At 46.7% G+C, this 19,267-nt stretch overlaps 1 protein-coding gene across 1 annotated transcript in view; it reads right to left on the bottom strand.

Moving 5' to 3' along the window:
- Positions 1 to 1,351: 1,351 nt before the first annotated feature.
- emc2 (ER membrane protein complex subunit 2) overlaps positions 1,352 to 19,267 on the bottom strand; it is a 119,822-nt gene continuing 101,906 nt past the window's right edge. Inside the window, exon 11 of the mRNA XM_072466878.1 lies at positions 1,352 to 1,767. Within this exon, the coding sequence (XP_072322979.1) occupies positions 1,681 to 1,767 (87 nt within the window). The 3' untranslated portion in view covers positions 1,352 to 1,680. The remainder of the gene's footprint in view (positions 1,768 to 19,267) is intronic.

Genomic DNA, 19,267 nt, shown 5'->3' with positions numbered 1-19,267 from the left:
AATTACAAAATTACTGCTGCAACAGGGTGCCGTAGTGGTTAGCACAGCTGCATCATGACGCTGAGGTCCCAGGTTCGATCCCGGCTCTGGGTCACTGTCCGTGTGGAGTTTGCACATTCTCCCCGTGTCTGCGTGGGTCTCACCCCCACAACCCAAAGGTGTGCAGGGTAGGTGGACTGGCCACGCTAAATTGCCCCTTCATTGGAAAATAATAATTGGGTACTCTAAATTTTAAATAAATAATTACAACTGCAACAGATCACACCTACGATCGCTACCCATTGCAATTTAAGAGGATAGGGAGTGTAAGCAAACGACTTCTTATACAATCAAGACATCCATAAATTTTACAAGCGGTAACTTTGAACCTGTATCTTTGCTGGAGTGCACTCGGATTCACATTCAAGCCAGAGTGAAAGTTAAAATAGGGTCTTATTTTCGAGTAGCGATTGGAAAATGAAACACTGGGATCTATATTCACAAGAGTGGCACTGACAACGTTGTTACGAGCACTGGGCTGCTGTGGGTGACTCACAATGGCCTCAGTCTCAGGGCTAGAGGAGCGAGCTCCTGCTTACTCCAGTGAGGAACACATCATCATGTCTTCAATTGTCCCCCCCCCGCACTCAAAGGTTCTGGGCAGGAAACAGGGCCACCTGGTGAATGTGGCCCCAGTTCAGGCACCCATAGACATAGAACATACAGTGCAAAAGGTGGACATTCGGCCCATCGAGACTGCACCGACCCACTTAAGCCCTCACTTCCACCCTATCCCCGTAACCCAATAAACCCCACCTAACCTTTTTAGTCACAAAGGGCAATTTATCATGGCCAATCCACCTAACCTAAACGTCTTTGGACTGTGGGAGGAAACCGGAGCACCCGGAGGAGAACCACGCAGACACGGGGAGAACGTGCAGACTCCGCACAGACAGTGACCCAGCAGGGAATCGAACCTGGGACCCTGTGAAGCAACTGTGCTATCCACTTGTGCTACCGTGCTACCCAAGCAAACTATATATCAGTGGGGACCGTAGGACATGCTGGCTGCGGGAGGGGTGGGGGAAGAGGAGACGGCAGGGGAGACATTGCTGAGGGACGGCACACTCCAGCACCATGGCACGGCAGAGAAGCATTTCCAGTCACATCGAGAGGTAATGGCAGCATCCTAGCCTGCGAGTGCTGTCTTCCGAATTATATTACTGGCCTCAGCCAGTTCTAGTGCGATAGGTGCAAAAGTCAATCTGCAAAGTTCTCAAAGCTACATTCACAGACTCAGGAATAACTGTCCTCTCAACTGCAACGCTGGGTCTGGTATTTCTGTCAATGAGGGAGGTCTCTAAGTCAGAGATGACCAGGAGTTCACCGGCGACTGGTGAAACACTTTTATTTTGTCAATGTGCTTTTCCATAAAATCATAAATATTTCGTTCAATAATTACTCTAACATTACAAATCCCCGCCATTCTGGAATTGAATGTCAGCTAATTGCCCCCGATGTGAAGGAGCAGTCCCACAGGCAGTCAGACGCTGAGTTACATAAAGTCCGTCAGCCAAGTTGGCACCACGCTGATGACGGGGGTTGGGTGAGTAGAGAAGGAGAGAGAAAGATGTTAGAGATCCCAAGAGTGCGCCGAAGTGGCCGGTTCAATTGTGGTTGATCCAGACTCGTGCAATGACATCATGACTGCGTGATCTGCAATGCTTCCAGCATATCTTCCACAACCTTGAGCGAGTATTTGGTCTCCTTTCTGCTGCGGCCTGCAAGCTGGAAATCAAGAGGAGGAATTAGGTTTAGCTCCAGGCTGGCACTTGAACTCAAGTTCATGGCGTTGAGCCGTTAAACCCAATCACCAAAATCACTCTGTTCCGACCACTAAATAACTTCTAATGCAGCTTTTAAAAAAAACAATTAAACTTGAGAGTTTGCTTCAACCCGAGTAACACCTTCTGAACACACCTTGCTACAAACGTCAGTGTAAATGTGTCTTCGATTTGCACTCAAACTTCTAAGCAACCGGTTTCTATCCACTTGAGAATGGAGGTATTTAATGGGGAGTTGGGGGGGGGGGGGGGGGGGGGGGGGGGAAGAGTGGGCAAGGTTAATGTTAATTCCAGAAGTATACATCCATTCTGACAATAAGGTGAAGAGGAACACATTGACACTGCTGACAGCAATCACACAACAATTTGCTTTCACTCCAACTGAGTTTGACTGCCTCACTGAACAGAAGCAGAAAGAGAGATAAAGAAAAGGCTGTGGTTCACTAAAGCTCATCACTTTGTTTGCAAGCACTTGCCATCCATCAACGTGTCATCAAATTTAATTCCAAATTGTACTCAAATGCTAAGCACCCATGGACCACAGGAGTGGATTTTTAATTAAATTTCCCCAAGTCTGGCAGCTCTCTGAATGGGTGAAGTGACACTAGCAAGCGCCTCGATCACCCTCTTGCTGTCGAAAGTGGCCGCTGGGTTTAAAATACCGTTCAGATGACTGTCCCCAAAAATCACAGGGATTCAAATCCCCAAGCTCACTCAAAGGTTTGAAGCTTGGGAAAGCACTGAAGGGGCAGAGGGAGAGAAAACCGTAGTGGATTTAGCCAGCAAGCTTGCTCTGCCGTCAGTTCAAAAAGAAAACAATGTTGGCTGCGCTCCTAAACTTAATCCATTGGTATTAAATGTCTGTGTTGACAGAGATACTTGACATTCTGTGTTGAGATTTTTTTTTTTTTTTTTTTGCAGAGAGTATGGTGAACTGAGCAGTTAAAAAGCTCTCAATAATGTGATTTAATAACAAACATAAATTACATTAAAACAATCCACAGCAAAGTAAAAACTTTCCAAACATCGGTGTCTCTTTTGTTTGTATTTACACCCGGTATATTAAATATGCATGATGATAACTGACCTATCACAAGCTTGCTGTGCAGAATGATTAAGTATATTAAAAATGTTTGGTTGTTCTCAGAAACCCGTCGTATTTACATCTGTCCCTTTCCACTTGTTTATTTTATAAATTTGGAACATTTTCCATCAGCGTCTAATTTTGTCTTTTTCTACACATTCTTTCAAAGGTTCATTCATGTCTGGGAAATCCAGCACCTTTACCTGGTTTCCCTCCAGCTGTGACTCCACCTACACACCAGTATGACTCTTAATTACCCTCTGAAGCGGATTAGCGAACCATTCACTTATATCAAAGCTGCCACCAGCGAGTGGTTTATAGAGGAGGTCGACAACCAGGGACAGGCAACAAATGTCAGACTTGCCACACTGGCATCAACATCTCAGCAACCAATAAAAAGACAGCAAATATTTTTCCAGAAACTCGCACTGCTGTTGAATGGACTGAAACCTAGTGTGAAAACTACTTGGGGCATTGAAGGGAGCAATGGTGTAATGAAGACAGACTAGCTGTTAAATGGTGTTAATGCTGCCTTTCATTGTAACTGAGACAGTAATTATTCCTTTATCGCAAGGAGCACCTGGTAGGTTGAGCACTTAAGGTTTCTACTCCAAGGTTCCTTGCTATTTACGAGCATAATCAGTTCCCAGGTTTTTCATCTCACAGGAACAAAATACTGACAGCTGCCCAAACTACTGCACCCTAAATTCAACAGCACCACCCCCACTCCACCCCCCATCCTCACACTAGAAATTGCTACAGGGTATCCACAAAATCACAGCTCACAAGGGCTCAGTATACTTCTCCTTATTTATCAAGAGAGAAAATAAGAGAATTCAACATTGAATTTTCCCCTCCTTGTATAAGGCAGCACGGTAGCATACTGGTTAGCAGAGTTGCTTCACAGCTCCAAGGACCCAGGTTAGATTCCGGCTTGGGTCATTGTCTGTGCGGAGTCTGCACGTTCTCCCCGTGGGTGCGTATGTTTCCTCCGGGTGCTCCGGTTTCCTCCCACAGTCCAAAGATGTGCAGGTTAGGTGGATTGGCCATGATAAATTGCCCTTAGTGTCCAAAATTGCCCTTAGTGGGGTTACTGGGTTATGGGAATAGGGTGGAGGTGTTGACCTTGGGGAGGGTGCTCTTTCCGAGAGCCGGTGCAGACTCGATGGGCCGAATGGCCTCCTTCTGCACTGTAAATTCTATGATAATCTAGGATAAAGGTTCGGCACAACACCGTGGGCTGAAGGGCCTATTCTGTGCTGTATTTTTCAATGTTCTATGTTCTCCTTCCAAAGTGCATCATCTCACACTTTTCAGGGTCAACTTCCATCTACCACTTTTCTGCCCATTTGACCTTCCCGTCTATGTCTTCCTGTAACCAAAGACACCCAATCTCATTATTAACCACCCGGCCAGTCTTTGTGTCATCCCCAAACTTACTGATCCTACCCCCATCATAGTCATCTATGTCGTTTACATTAATGTCATTTGTATAAGAATCGTTTGTATAAACAAAAAGAGAACTGGACAAATAACTGAAAAGGAAAGAAATGCCGGACAAGAGAGAATCGGGACGAATTGGAAAGATCTAGCACAGCACAATGGGCTGAATGGTTGCCTAATGTGCTGAAGTTTCTAGGATTTGTAAGTTGGAGAAGGACAGATGGTGAACATTGTTGCAAGTTAGAATGTGCTGCCAAAATGACAATTGGTCAATAATATCTGTGGCGCTTCAGAATGTGAAACTGGAGGAAATGGCTGCAGCTGATTCTTAATAATCACTTGACAAAAAATATATATGCTTAGCCCATTATTTTGCTTCCCGACAATTATTGGAAGAACACCAGACTTTGCCTGACGTTTTGTATCTTTATCTAATTGAATTAAAGATTGACAAGGTAGAATTCTACCTGCAGGCATAAACACTGAGCCCTTGTCCCACTGACACACCCAGCTTCTCTCACACACACACACACAGCTGTTACAAAAGTTACTCCATACATCATGACATCACTGAGGCTTAATTTAGAACAGAAAGTATTTTACAATTTACAAACAGTTATACCATAGTTGGCGGGGTGCCAAGTATTCAATTTGCAACCAGAAACAGTGAGTTCTTCTTCCCCAAAATATGTCTATAATTTGACTCATTTGGAAAGTGCATCACAAATTATCAGCTCAAAAGAATATTCGAATCACGAGAGTGCTGAAGCAATTCATGAACATCACCTGACTTCCAATATCTGGATCTTTGTATCACCACAGATTCACACCTGCGTGGAATTCACGCAACCTTTTCGGCATAACTATGGCTCAGTCGACCACTCTCGCTTCTGAGTCAGAGGCTTGGAGTTTGAGCCCCATTACACAGACTCCGAGCTCAAAAATCTAGGCAGATGTCCCAGTGCATCGCTGAGGGACTGCTGCACTCTGGGCTCCAGTGCAGTACTGAGGGATTGCTGTGCTTTGTGCTCCAGTGCAGTACTGAGGGAGTGCTGCACTCTGTGCTCCAGTGCAGTACTGAGGGAGTGCTGCACTCTGTGCTCCAGTGCAGTATTCCCTATCCATGTAACATCACCTAACTTTCACATCTTTTGAACACTAAGGGACATTTTAGCATGGCTAATCCACCTAACCTGCACATTTTTGGACTGTGGGAGGAAACCGGGGCACCCGGAGGAAACCCACGCAGACACGGGGAGAAAATGAAAACTCCACACAGCCAACCAAGGTTGGAATCAAACAAGAGTCCCTGGTGCTGTGAGGCAGCAGTGCCCCCCCCCCCCCCCCCCCCCCCCCCCACACACACACACAGGGACCTGGGATAAGATTTATCCATCAACCAACATCTAAAATCAGATTATTTGGATGTTTATTAGTGCTGTTTTGGCGGGCTTGCTGTGTGCAAATTGTCGACTGCATTTCCTGCATTACTACAGTGACCGTACTTCAAAAAGTTCTTCACTGGTGCAAAGCATTGGAGGCATCCAGAGGTCATGAAAGACTCTATATAAATGCAAGTGTCTCTTTTCATAAATTCCTTTGTTGACATTTAGCATGGGATCTGCCTGTGTAAAATTGGCATGGCTCTGACTGCACAATGCCCTTACAAGCAGTTTTCATTTTAACTGCAATGCTTATACTAGAAATACAGAAATTAGCAGAGAACATATGGCTTTATAGTCGAGGCTGAACTCTGTCTGCTTTGCTTGGCAGAATTAACTCTTCACCTCTAACCGTGCTTCAACTGAACACTAATTACCTGTGACACACACACACACAAACCGTAGACGAACAAAACGGGTGCATTTCTCCAACATAGCATGTGCCTTATCCAGTGGCCAGCAGCTCCACTTGCTCTTTGACCACGATTCGACCTGGACTAATTTCCGAGACATTGCTGACCGCGTGCCGGATGTTGAATGAGTGCTGGCCGATTTGAGATCACTCGCAGATCCAACACCCTCAGCCATGTTCAACATCTACCCAGGAAGTGGAGGTGGTAAATTCAGCGAGGAAAAGCGGGCCAAGTCTAAGCATGTTCCTGACATTGCTTCACCTGCTGGTGTATTAATGCACTGTGTCTCCACAGCTCTGACACACACAAATGGCTTGGATTTAGAAATTCTTTATAATGGCAGTTGCGAACAATAATAATAATCATTATTAGTGTCGCAAGTAGGTTGACATTAACAGTGAGTGAAGTTACGGTGAAGATTATTGCATGTGGATTACGTAGCACGTGCCAAGAATTGCAAAATAAATGATGAAGTCACATGAACCTGGACTGGTGCCTTCCCCTCTCACTGACTACTGAACCCAAATGGTCAGTGGAAGGAGAGACTTCTTAGGAAAGAATGATCTTGCATTTCTATAGCACCTTTCACAACCTCGGGATGTCCAAAAATATTTTACAATCAATGTCTTCCCGAAGCCTGAAGGTGCAGCAAGCAGTTAGGAAGGCAAATGGTGTGGTGACCTTCACTGCAAGAGCACTTGAGTACAGGAGTAAGGATGTCTTACTGCAGCTGGACAGGGCCTTAGTGAGACCACACCTGAAGTAGTGTGTGCAATTTTGGTCTCCAGATCAAAGAAAGGATATACCTTCCATAGAGGGAGCGCAGTGAATGTTCACCATGCTGATTCCTGGGGTGGCAGGATTGTTACGAGGAGAGATTGGGGTCGGTTGGGCAGGTATTCGCTGGAATTTAGAAGAATGAGAGGGGAAGCTGATTGAACCTCTGACAGGGCTGGACAGGCTGGAGGCAAGGGTGTGGTCGACGGGGACTCTGTCGACGGGGATGCGGCCGGCTGGCGGGGATGCGGCCGGCCGGCGGGGATGCGGTCGGCCGGCGGGGATGCGGTCGGCCGGCGGGGATGCGGTCGGCCGGCGGGGATGCGGTCGGCCGGCGGGGATGCGGTCGGCCGGCGGGGATGCGGCCGGCCGGCGGGGATGCGGCCGGCCGGCGGGGATGCGGCCGGCGGGGATGCGGTCGGCCGGCGGGGATGCGGTCGGCGGGGATGCTGCCGGCCGGCGGGGATGCGGTCGGCCGGCGGGGATGCGGTCGGCCGGCGGGGATGCGGCCGGCGGGGATGCTGTCGGCGGGGATGTTGCCGGCGGGGATGCGGTCGGCCGGCGGGGATGCGGTCGGCCGGCGGGGATGCGGTCGGCCGGCGGGGATGCGGTCGGCCGGCGGGGATGCGGCCGGCGGGGATGTTGTCGGCGGGGATGTTGTCGGCGGGGATGTTGCCGGCGGGGATGCGGTCGGCCGGCGGGGATGCGGTCGGCGGGGATGCTGCCGGTCGGCGGGGATGCGGTCGGCAGGGATGCGGTCGGCGGGGATGTGGTCGGCGGGGATGCGGTCGGCGGGGATGCGGTCGGCGGGGATGCGGTCGGCGGGGATGCGGTCGGCGGGGATGCGGTCGGCGGGGATGCTGCCGGTCGGCGGGGATGCGGTCGGCGGGGATGCGGTCGGCGGGGATGTGGTCGGCGGGGATGCGGTCGGCGGGGATGCGGTCGGCGGGGATGCGGTCGGCGGGGATGCGGTCGGCGGGGATGCGGTCGGCGGGGATGTTGCCGGCGGGGATGCGGTCGGCGGGGATGTTGCCGGCGGGGATGCGGTCGGCGGGGATGTTGTCGGCGGGGATGCGGCCGGCGGGGATGCGGTCGGCGGGGATGTTGTCGGCGGGGATGCAGCCGGCGGGGATGCGGTCGGCGGGGATGCGGTCGGCGGGGATGCGGTCGGCGGGGATGCAGCCGGCGGGGATGCAGCCGGCGGGGATGCAGCCGGCGGGGATGTTGCCGGCGGGGATGCGGTCGGCGGGGATGTTGCCGGCGGGGATGAGGTCGGCGGGGATGCGGTCGGCGGGGATGTTGTCTCCTCTGGATGGGGGGGAAGGGGGGAGGTTCTGGATCAAGGGACACGGTCTCAGGATACGGAGTAGGACTGAGACGGAGAAACCTCTTCAGTGAGGGTGGTGAACCGGAGGAATTCTCTCCCACAGAAGGCTGTGGAGGCCAAGTCACTGAAAATGTATTTTTCTAAAATAAATTTAAGAGTACCCGATTATTTATTTATTCATTTATCCAATTAAGGGGCAATTTAGCGTGGCCAATCCACCCAACCTGCACATCTTTGGGTTGTGGGGGTGAAACCCACGCAGATAAAGAGAGAATGTGCAAACTCCACACGGACAGTGACCCAGGGCCGGGATTCGAATCCAGGTCCTCAACGCCGCAGTCCCAGTGCTAACCACTGCGCCACATGCCACCACGCACTGAAAATATTTAAGAAGGAAATAGATACATTTCTAGACTCTAAAGGTCAAGGGTTATGGGGCGAGCGCGGGAGTACGGTGTTGAGATACAGAGTCAGCTATGATCATATTGAATGGTGGAGTAGGTTCAAAAGGCCGAATTGCCTCCTCCTGCCCCTATTTTCTATGTTTCTGAAAAGTAATGTGTTGGAAAGTAGGGTAGCCAGCAGCCAATTTGCAGAGAGCAAGCTCCCACAAACAGCAATGTGGTAATGACAGGATTATTTAGTGATGTTGGTTGAACGATAAACATTGGCCAGGACACTGTTACAGAATTTAATGTCAGGATCTCAGGCAGAGTCAAGAGATTAATTACAATAGAAACCCTGACACTTGCCATTGCCGAGGAGCAGAGAGGCTGTGAGATCTCGGTGCCTTGGGCCCAACATTCTTTACCTGGCTCTGTGCAAGACGCAGAGTAACATTTTTACACTCAGCAAGACTCCAGTGCAAAGCAATAGGCTGGCAGCCCAGAGATGGTCAACCAAATGGCGCTGACAGGAGTTGAGACTCTCGATCTGCAACACCCGAATGAGATCTCAGGTCAGTGAATTCCAATGACCACCAACTTTGGAATAAAACAAGTAAATGCGCATACTCTGAAATTGTGACCTTGTGAATGCAGAAACTGAAGGGAAGCATTAAATAATATTGTGGTGATATCAGTGGATTAGTAAAGCGGAGACCACGGCTCATGTTCAAATCCCACCATGGCAACTGGAGGAATTTTAATTAATTTAATAAATCTGGAATATGAAGCTAGTCTTACTAATGGCGACCACAAAACTATCATTGATTGTGATAAAAACCCACCTGGTTCACTAATGTCTTTTCGGAAGGAAATCTGCCGTCCTTACCCGGTCTGGCCTACATGTGACTCCAGACCCACAGCAATGTGGTTGGCTCTTAACTTGCCCCTGAAATTGTTCAGCAGGCCACTCAGTTCAAGGGCAATTAGGGAAGGGCAACAAATGCTGACATTGCCAGTGACGCCCACACCCCGTGAAAGAAAAAAGTGAAAAGGTTTTCAAAAGGATAAATGCTTGAAAATGAAGGTTTTGGAGGGCAATGGGAAAGATTAGATGCAGTGCGATTTATTTAAATGCATTAATTTCAAAGAATCTCTGCAGACACAATGGACCGAATGCTTCCTCCAGTTGATTGAATGGCTTTCTGCTTCGCTCATCTCAGAGTGCCTTTCAAACACAAACAATGAGAAAACCAACTCCAGGGCCGCATTTTCATTCGCATCTCTGCAGCACTGTGGGCCCACACTCACTTCCCTCGCACCCAATGATGGCTGGAGATTTTCCATTGGCACGTGAAGACCTCTCCGGACAAGGACTTTAAAAGCACCAGGAAATATTCAACCCACTGCACAGCAAAGGGGTCGAACCAAGTAAACACTGAACATAGTGGGCGCGACCAAATGCTGTGTTAATTTGCAGCAAAGCAAAAAATATAATGTGTACCACAATTCCCCCAACATTGTACAAACAATCAGCTGCTATATAATGCAGAATCAGACAGTCCATTTATTACCTTTGACAGACTGTCTTTAGAGCAATTACTGCAAGAGTACTGATCACTCACTTCAATTATATTTTTGTTTATTTGGGTTAAGTAGATCAATCACAAGGCGAAGAATAAAGTCTGACTCAATGCTCAGAAACGTAATATTTTCCATAACCATCACGGAAAACCGTTGCTCGTTTGTATTTTTGCCAATTTTTTGAGCCTGAACTTTTTGCTTTTCCAATTATTTCTTTCCAACATTTTGCCTTTGGTCATCACTCATGTAGATGTCCTCAGGCAGATTACTGCCCTATGTTCTCCAGTATGCCACTGGAGAGGTAGCTCATGTCTTTTTAAAAGGTATTAATGCGATGTAACTACTGCTGACAAGGCCAACATTAATTGTTCATTCCGAATTGCAATTAGGGTGGTGATGCAATTTGTGTTTCCGGTGCACCCACAGTGCTATTAGGGAGGGAGTTCTAAGATTTTGCTCCAGTGCCAGTGAAGGAGCAGCGGAGCAGTCCCAAGTCAGGGCAGTGAGTGATGTACACATGCTTCTACTGCTGATGTTCTTCTTGGTGGTAGAGATCAGTGGTTTGGAAGGTGCTTATGAAGAAGCCTTGGTGAGTTGCTGCAGCGCATCTTGTAGCTGGTACACACTGCTGCCTCTGTCAGTCAGTTGTGCAAGTAACTATTTAAGGTGGTGGATGAGATGTTAATCAAGCGGACTGCTGTGCTCTCGATGGTGTTGGGCTTCTCGAGTGATGGAGCTGGGTGCATCCAGGCAAGTGGAGAGTATTCCAGCACACTCCTGGCTTGAGCATTGAACATGGTGGACAGGTTTTGGGAGTCAGGTGGTGAGTTACTTGCTGCAGAATTCCCAGCCTCTTTTCTGTTTTTGTAGCCATAACCCTCTGCTGTCCAGGATCTCACTGAAAGAACCAGTGGAAGCATCAGAATTAAGTGATGTTGGCTACGTGGTAGAAATTTCACTCGAGTCCCACTTCTGGGACCTGAATCCATAATCCAGGCTGATACAATGCAGGGTTGGAGATGCGATCACTCTGATGGTACAGCAAACTGAGGACCTGTCTGCCCTTTCAGAAAATGAAAACTACTTCAGAGCACTACATCAAAGGAGAGCAGAAAAGTCCTCTCCAGTGTCCTCGCCAATATTTATCCAACATTTTTAAACCAGCCATTTGATCATTAACGTATTGCTGTTAATGGGAGCTTGCTTGGTACAAATTGGCTGCCACATTGTCCCACATTACAACAGCAGATACCTTCAAAAGGTGCTGCAAAAGATTCTTGAGCTTCAACACGTTTTCACCCAGTGCACCCTTTTACAGGGACCAGGATGCTACATGATTTGCATGATACAGCAGAAGCCCAAATCCACAAAATGTGGCGAATGGGCCGACACCACAATCTCCAAAAACCCACCCCCACCAACAACGTCTGGTCCGTAAGGGTAGCAGTGGTTAGCACTGTTGCTTCACAGCTCCAGGGTCCCAGGTTCGATTCCCAACGTGGGTCACTGGCTGTGCGGAGTCTGCACGTTCTCCCCGTGTCTGCGGGGTTTTTTGGGGGGTTTCCTCCGGGTGCTCCGGTTTCCTCCCACAAGTCCCGAAAGACGTGCTTGTTAGGTGAATTGGACATTCTGAATTCTCCCTCTGTGTACCCGAACAGGCGCCGGAGTGTGGCGATTAGGGGATTTTCACAGTAACTTCATTGCAGTGTTAATGTAAGCCTCCTGGTGACAATAAAGATTATTATTTTACTCTCAGCTGTGGTTTTAGCAATTTCTTTCCCCTGTTTAAGCTTTCTTTTCCCCTTGAGCCTTATACTATTTCCTGGTTTAAACCGAGGGTCAGCTTTTTTAGCTGCAAACAGTGAACCCATGTGGACAGGTGCCCAGGTATCTGCACCTGTAATTTCCACACACATTTACATCTGGGTGCTGCCTCTTAAACCTGATGTTCATTTTCCGCATTTTCTAGTAAAACCAGAACTTACATACTACGGTACAAGACACATTGTGCTTGATGCGCTTAAGCAAGAGTTGACTACTTCTTGCAAATCCACAGTCCGATCGGAGCCGCTCACATTTGGCTCAATTAATAGGTTCGACATTAAAAGCAGCCCTTTCCTAGTAACTACGACTACTTCTTTTTAAGAACTAAATATGCAAAGTCTACTTCCTGTTGCACCAATGCCAAATTTTAATACCAGTTTCGAGTGAGAGCAAAGTCATGCCTCTCTTCAATCCTAATCAGATTAACAAAGACGTAATGAGTTCTCTTTCAAAAACAGTCAAGTAAACATTCAAGAACTATTCAAATCATGGCTCCTTAACTACCACCTTATTATGCTTTCTGTAATTGTTTCCTTCCCTGTGCAGAGAAGGACCGTGTCATTTTTTGAAAAAAATGTGCAATTTCAAATTCTATTAGCTGCATATAAATATGTGGAATAAGAAAGGTTTTAATAATTCTACCCAGCAGTACTTCTGTCATTGTTGACGCCATGTTCGGTGGCGGTTGTCTTAAAACTATAATTTCCTGACTAGATCAATGCTACAGTACCACAGGGTGAAGGGGGGGGGGGGGGGGGGGGGGGGGGTGATGTTCCTGTCGGGACCCACATCAGTGCATGAGAACCAGCTGTTGGCCTGCAGCTGAACTCTGGGTCTAGCTCTGACCCTTTGCTCCGCGCCCCCACCGTCACATGCCTAAGTACCTTAAAATGTGCACCTCCCTGGAATGGTGACGATAATCACCAGGTAGCACTGGCACTGACGTTCTAATGACCAAACCCTGCAGAGGAGACAACTCTTTGTCACAATCAATCAGCACACCGTGTCCAGCTGTGTCTTTAAGCCAAAGATGACGGCGTTTTCAAAGAAACAGAGCATTAGAGTAGGCCCAAAGGGCAAAGAAACATGTCCTTTAATTTTCCTTTGCCAGTAGGTGCACCTTTCACACACTTGGTTCCCACAACGGGTCAGCGTGATAAACGCTTTCAAGTTGGGCTAGAAGCAGCAGAGGAGATTGCCTGTTACTTCCTTTCCCCAGCTGATAAAGAAAGTTACATTTGTGCTGGAGGAGAACAGAAGCCCTTTCTTCACCGGCCTCCCATTCCCAGGCAAGCCGCAACAGCCCTAATCAGATGCCAGGGGAGTTACAGTCGCTCCAGGAACAGCTTTGATGCAGAGTGCGTTTTAACTCGGCTGCAGATGTCAGTTCTTGGGAACCTCGAGATAAAAATCAGACCAACGAGAACATAACTGGGGCTGCTGGCCTAGAAACCCAGCATCAGAAATGAGGAGAGCTTCAGTGGAAGCAGAAACCATATGATGAGTAAAACATTGCCAGATTTCTAACATTATAAAGCAGCTAATTTCCAGAAAGATCATTACTTCACTGAATAGCAAGCTAATTTGAACAACATTGTATCGTTGAGAGATTAAATAAGAACACAAGATTTAGGAATAGGAATAAGCCATTAGGCTCTTCGAGCCTGCCCTGCCATTTGATAAGATCATGGCTGACCTGACTGCAGTCTTAACTCCACTTTCCTGTCTGCCCCTCGTAACCCTCCACTCTATTATCGATCAAAAATGATTCTGCTTTGGCTTGAAAAAAAATCAATGACCCAGCCTCCACTGCTTTCGGGAAGGAGAATTCCACAGACGTAAGTTCCCCCGAGAAAAGACATTTCTCCCCATAGTCAACGTATGTATAAACTGTATTCCATCGCCCCCGACAAGAGGAATCATCCTCCTGGTAACCATCCTAATCAAGTCCCCTCAGGACCTTTATGTCTTTCAATGAGATCACCTCTCACTCCAATGGCTGTAGGTCCAACCTGCTTAAACTTTCATTCAATGACATTCAACATCAGATTATCACCTCAAAACTCTGACTTGGGGAAAGATGATCTTGAGTGTCCTTTTCTGAAGCTGGATTCTATACTGAGCAACACACATCTCCAGCCAAGCACCAGATACAAAATGTTCCAGCACCGTGGAATGGTGCCCACGCTAGTTGTGGGACATGTATTTGGTCTGGATAGGCAGGCGAGTGGTCATGATTTCTCTGTGGTGCTCTTAATGCTAAACAGGTGTCCATTTATAATCAATTCCCTCCAACTGGAACACAGCTCAACTCACCAAAGCAGAAATGCACGGAAATAAATTGTTTTGGCTTTGGTTAAATTAGTTTCTTCAAACTAAAGATTGCAAGTTACCAATAACGGATGCGATTAATATTTTTCCTCGTGGGTGGGGAGTAATATTCAGCAACATGCCAACCACAGCGTTTGGAATACCAGGGCGTTCAGCTCAGTGGGCTAGACAGCTGGTTTGTGATGCAGAATAAGGCCAGCAGCGTGGGTTCAATTCCCGTACCAGCTGAGAATTCTGAAATCTCCCTCTGTGTACCCGAACAGGCGACAGAATGTGGCGACTAGGGGCTTTTCACAGTAACGTCATACATGTGACAATAAAAGGTTATTATTAATGAAACCTCGAGTACAATACATGGACTGTGTCTTAACCTGGTGATACCTTCCACACTGGGAATGAAGTACACACTCACCAACAGATAGGCAGGGGACTGCAACATGAGGCAATAATCAAACACATCCTGGAACTCATCAGCATCAGAGAAATATCCACATCCCAATCTGCCCATGACGGGACCCACTCTTTTCACCAAACTACTCAGGATCGAAAAGGGACCAATCATGACTGCCATGGGTCCTATATATGTCAGGGTTCTGACCCTCAACAATCAGATAAATACATTTTTTTTCTTTGCTCCTTAACTTATCTTCGGCAATATGGTTCCAAGGGGCAGGAGATAAGTGGTGGGAGCATTGAGGAATACATTCACAAATTCCAACCAATACAAAGACCGGAGCATTCTTGTCCGTGTGGAGTTTGCACGTTCTCCCAGTGTCTGCGTGGGTCTCACCCCCATAACCCAAAGATGTGCAGGGCAGGTGGACTGGTCATGCTAAATTAAATTGGGCACTCTAAATTTTAATTTAAAAAAAAAACAAAGACCAGGGCATTCCAAAGCACTCTGCAGGCAACCCCACTCTTTGAAGTGTAGTCACAATTGGAATGGTGGAAGTACTGCAACTAATTTGCACAAAGCAAGCCCCCACAAACAGCAGGCTGCTGATCATCAGATCAGCTTTTAGCAGTGGTTGTTGAGGCTAAATATTAGCCTGGAACACCTTTGGAGGAACTCTTCTTGAAATAAAGGCAATGTATCATAAACTGAGAGGGTAGACGAAACTTAAGTCCAATGTCTCACCCGAAAATCACAGCAGCAATTAAGGTTATTTAGTTGCTGTTGATGAAAGCACAACCGTCATTTCAGTTCCAGCTAATATCCCATTTCACTCCATTTTCTTGGTGAATGAAGCACACTTGCTGAACCGGGGACAATTCTATCAGAAATCACACACTGACTTTTGGACTATGTGCATTCAAGTAAAACACAAACTTCACGCTGCAGTTAGAGATCCATCTCACTGAGCTGCACATCAACAATGAGGGGGTGTGGGGTAGCACGGTGGCGCAGTGGGTTAGCCCTGCTGCCTCACGGCGCCGAGGTCCCAGGTTTGATCCCGGCTCTGGGCCACTGTCCGTGTGGAGTTTGCCCATTCTCCCCGTGTTTGCGTGGGTTTCGCCCCCACAACCCAAAGATGTGCAGGGTAGGTGGATTGGCCACGCTAAATTGCCCCTTAATTGGAAAAAATTCATTGGGTACTCTAAATTTTAAATAAAACAATGAGGGGGGTGGGCAAACCATAAGCTCTCTCGATTTATTAATACCAGATAACAGTAAAACAAAATCTAACACTGAAAATATGCATGCAGTTTAAACATTGTTCACAGGCTATGCACAATGTTTTTAAAAATGGAAATGGCTGACTATAGTTCCCTTAATTGCAGCATCAACTGGATTTAACAATGTTGTTTTGACGCTTCAAAGTTATCAATCCATTTTAAACTGGTAATACTTTTACCGTAGTTCATTGAAGAAAGAAATGCAGTAATAAATAACAGCATTTTCACGAGTATTTCCAAGAGAATGCAGCGCCACAAAGCATACTTAACTATGGTGTCTTGTGCTGCAGATTATTCATAATGCTCTCCAGCTGAAGACATGCTAGTGTGTCAGACAAATCATAACAACTAGCTGCCAAATCACACAAGAAACAGATGACAACGCTCAATTTAGTTTTAGTTAGTTCAGTTTTAGTGAAACGGCAGCATTGCGTGGAGTGATCCTGCTTCCTCTGTTCATACATTAAATTCTGGGCAAGGTATTAAAAAGCAGAATTCCGAACTGCGTGGAGGATTCTCCAATTGCATGGGGAAAGCAGAACGTCCGAAAGAAAAGGCAGACGTGTTGTTGCAACTAGACATGGCTCTGAGCTCCGTCATTTCCTTGCTAAACTTTTCTGCCACTCTCCGACTTTAAGACACGCTTTGTTACCCATCTCTCTGTCCAAGCTTTCGATCACCTATTCTAACATCTCCTGTGACTTGGTGGCAAATATTGTTGGATAATGTTCCTGTGAAGCACATTTTTATATTTTACTACGTTAAAGGCGAGATAGAGATACGCCAGTTGTTGTTACTGAAAACTTTCAATAAGTGACTACGGTTATCATTCCATTCATAGAATTTAAAAAAAAATTCAGAGGGCCCAATTATTTTTTTCCCCAATTAAGGGGCAATTTAGCGTGGCCAATCCATCTAACCTTGCACATCTTTGGGTTGTAGGGGTGAGACCCATGCAAACACGGGGAGAATGTGAAAACTCCACATGGGCAGTGACCCGGGGCCGGGATCGAACCTGGTTCCTCGACGTTGTGAGGCAGCAGTGCTAACCACTGTGCCACCTTGCCACTCCACTATTCATAGAAAATTGTGAAGATTTTGGTTTTCCCTTCACTCCAGTGGTCACGTGAATTTGGAGCACAAATCTGAATTCATCCTTTCCCCTCAGATATTTGAATGTAATTTATCTGCTTGGCCAATTATTAATCTTAGAATCGTTTTTCTCATAATCAGGACTAGATGGCTTGAGCACAAATAATTAAAACTAGGACCAAGGATCATTTAGCTCAGAAATGACCATCAGTGAGTGTACATTAACGAGATGAAATGCATTTATCAAAGTTGACTGCTCAAAATGGACGAGGGAAATGTTATGCTGGACTGGTGAATTGTGAAGGATGGGGGAACCGTTGCCAGAAGTGTTCACTGAGTGTAGAAGACATACTGCACGCTCACTGAAGAGTGGAGTATCTTGAATTCAGATTACCCAGAGCGTGCAAACTGCTCATTTGAGTGGTTAGCACAACCGATAAAAATAAAACCTATTTTTTCTTTTTAAATTGGAGAAAATTCAAGGCTAAGGGATACTTATCAGTAAAGTATAATTTTCTTATCAAAACAGACAGCAAGACATTAACCCATCAGCTAAAGACACGGTCTCTCCAATGGGCTTGAAAGACTTAAAATCACACAATAAGTCGCAAATAGAATCTGACAGTGCTGACGATTTTTCCAATGATCAGATTTTGTTTGGTGATACTTCTCTGAAGCATCCTGTGATGTTTTACTGTCTTAAAGGCAATGTACTTCTGTTGCATGATTACAAGACTTGTTCAGCCTGTTGAAACATTTTCCCCGTGCCTCGCACAGCTTTCTTCAGTTGAGCGGGTGCCCGGGTGAACTGTGCAGAATGACTGATTTGTCAACATCTTATAACACCTCTATCCTTGCACTTGCTCTTTTACTGGAGGTCAGGGGTTTGCATCCACCCCAACTAATGGCCCATAGTTCTACGGCCTACCTTATCAAAGGGCCAATCTTTCTGCAGCGTTTCATTCCAACACAACGTAAAGAGTGGATTAGGAGTTTGAGAACTGTCTAGACAACGGCTGAAAGATCTATAATTCTGAGATGACCTGAATTCCAAACATCCATTCAGCCTATGGCTCGCCCTGTAGCCCCAATAAAACCAACACAACTGCCAACGTTTTGCCTGTTTGAAATACATGAAATGCCAGATGCACAGCAGGTTGGTTGGCTTCTGAAACAGAGAAGGGCTAAAGTAAGTCGACAACCTGAAATGCTTCCTTTCTGATCCTCAACTCAACCCACCCCCATTTGGTTTCCATTTTCAGCATTTACACTTAATTTAAGATCAATTTGAACCGTGTGTGTTTAATTTACCCTCGTAGTCCAGCTACATGGTACTATTGCTGTTCGCTATCTGGGAAACACCTGCAATTTTCTTTTCACGGCTATTAATATTCAAAGGGGCATCGGAAACTACTAGAAAAGGAAAAATTAGAGTGCTATTGGGGAAATAGCAGCAGGCAGCGAGACGGATTGAACGGCTCTTCCAAAGAATTATCACAGGCACGACCGGCCTTCCTCCTTTGCAGTGTAATTTGATGATTTCAATTGAACAGAAAAACAAGTGGATTCACTTAAAGTGCATGCACTCATATAACTGATGAATATTTGAGGATATACCGTGACCGCGGTCAACGCACTGTTCAAAAGCCAACCTTCAACTAACCTCAAGTCGTTCCTAAACACTTGCTGCCAGTTTGAATACAGTTAATTTTGAAGAGAAACTTGTAGGAACAAATCACGTCATATTTTCCTCGAAAGAGAACTGCAGGGCCCCAGATGGTCCTCGCTAAATTTTATTCCCTCAAGTAGCCGTGCTCAAAGTTCAATCCCGGGTCTATGGCCAAGTCAGCTCATCTCAGTCGAGATGGCCACGGGGGCTCAATAGTTGGCATCAGCCAATAGGAGTGTGAAGGTCAAACCATAGTGACAGATGCTGACAGCTTCCCAGTAATCCTGTGCTGCAACTCCACACGGACGCACATCAGGAAAGGCGAGAACCGGAAAGAAATCTGCGGAATTCTGAAAACGTAGTAAAACTCCCAGAAAATGTCATAAACACTCAGCAGT

Source organism: Scyliorhinus torazame, chromosome 11, assembly GCF_047496885.1.
Source record: "Scyliorhinus torazame isolate Kashiwa2021f chromosome 11, sScyTor2.1, whole genome shotgun sequence".
Taxonomy (NCBI): domain Eukaryota; kingdom Metazoa; phylum Chordata; class Chondrichthyes; order Carcharhiniformes; family Scyliorhinidae; genus Scyliorhinus; species Scyliorhinus torazame.
The sequence above is the reverse complement of the archived record's forward strand: the minus strand, read 5'-3'. Positions and strand labels throughout refer to the sequence as shown.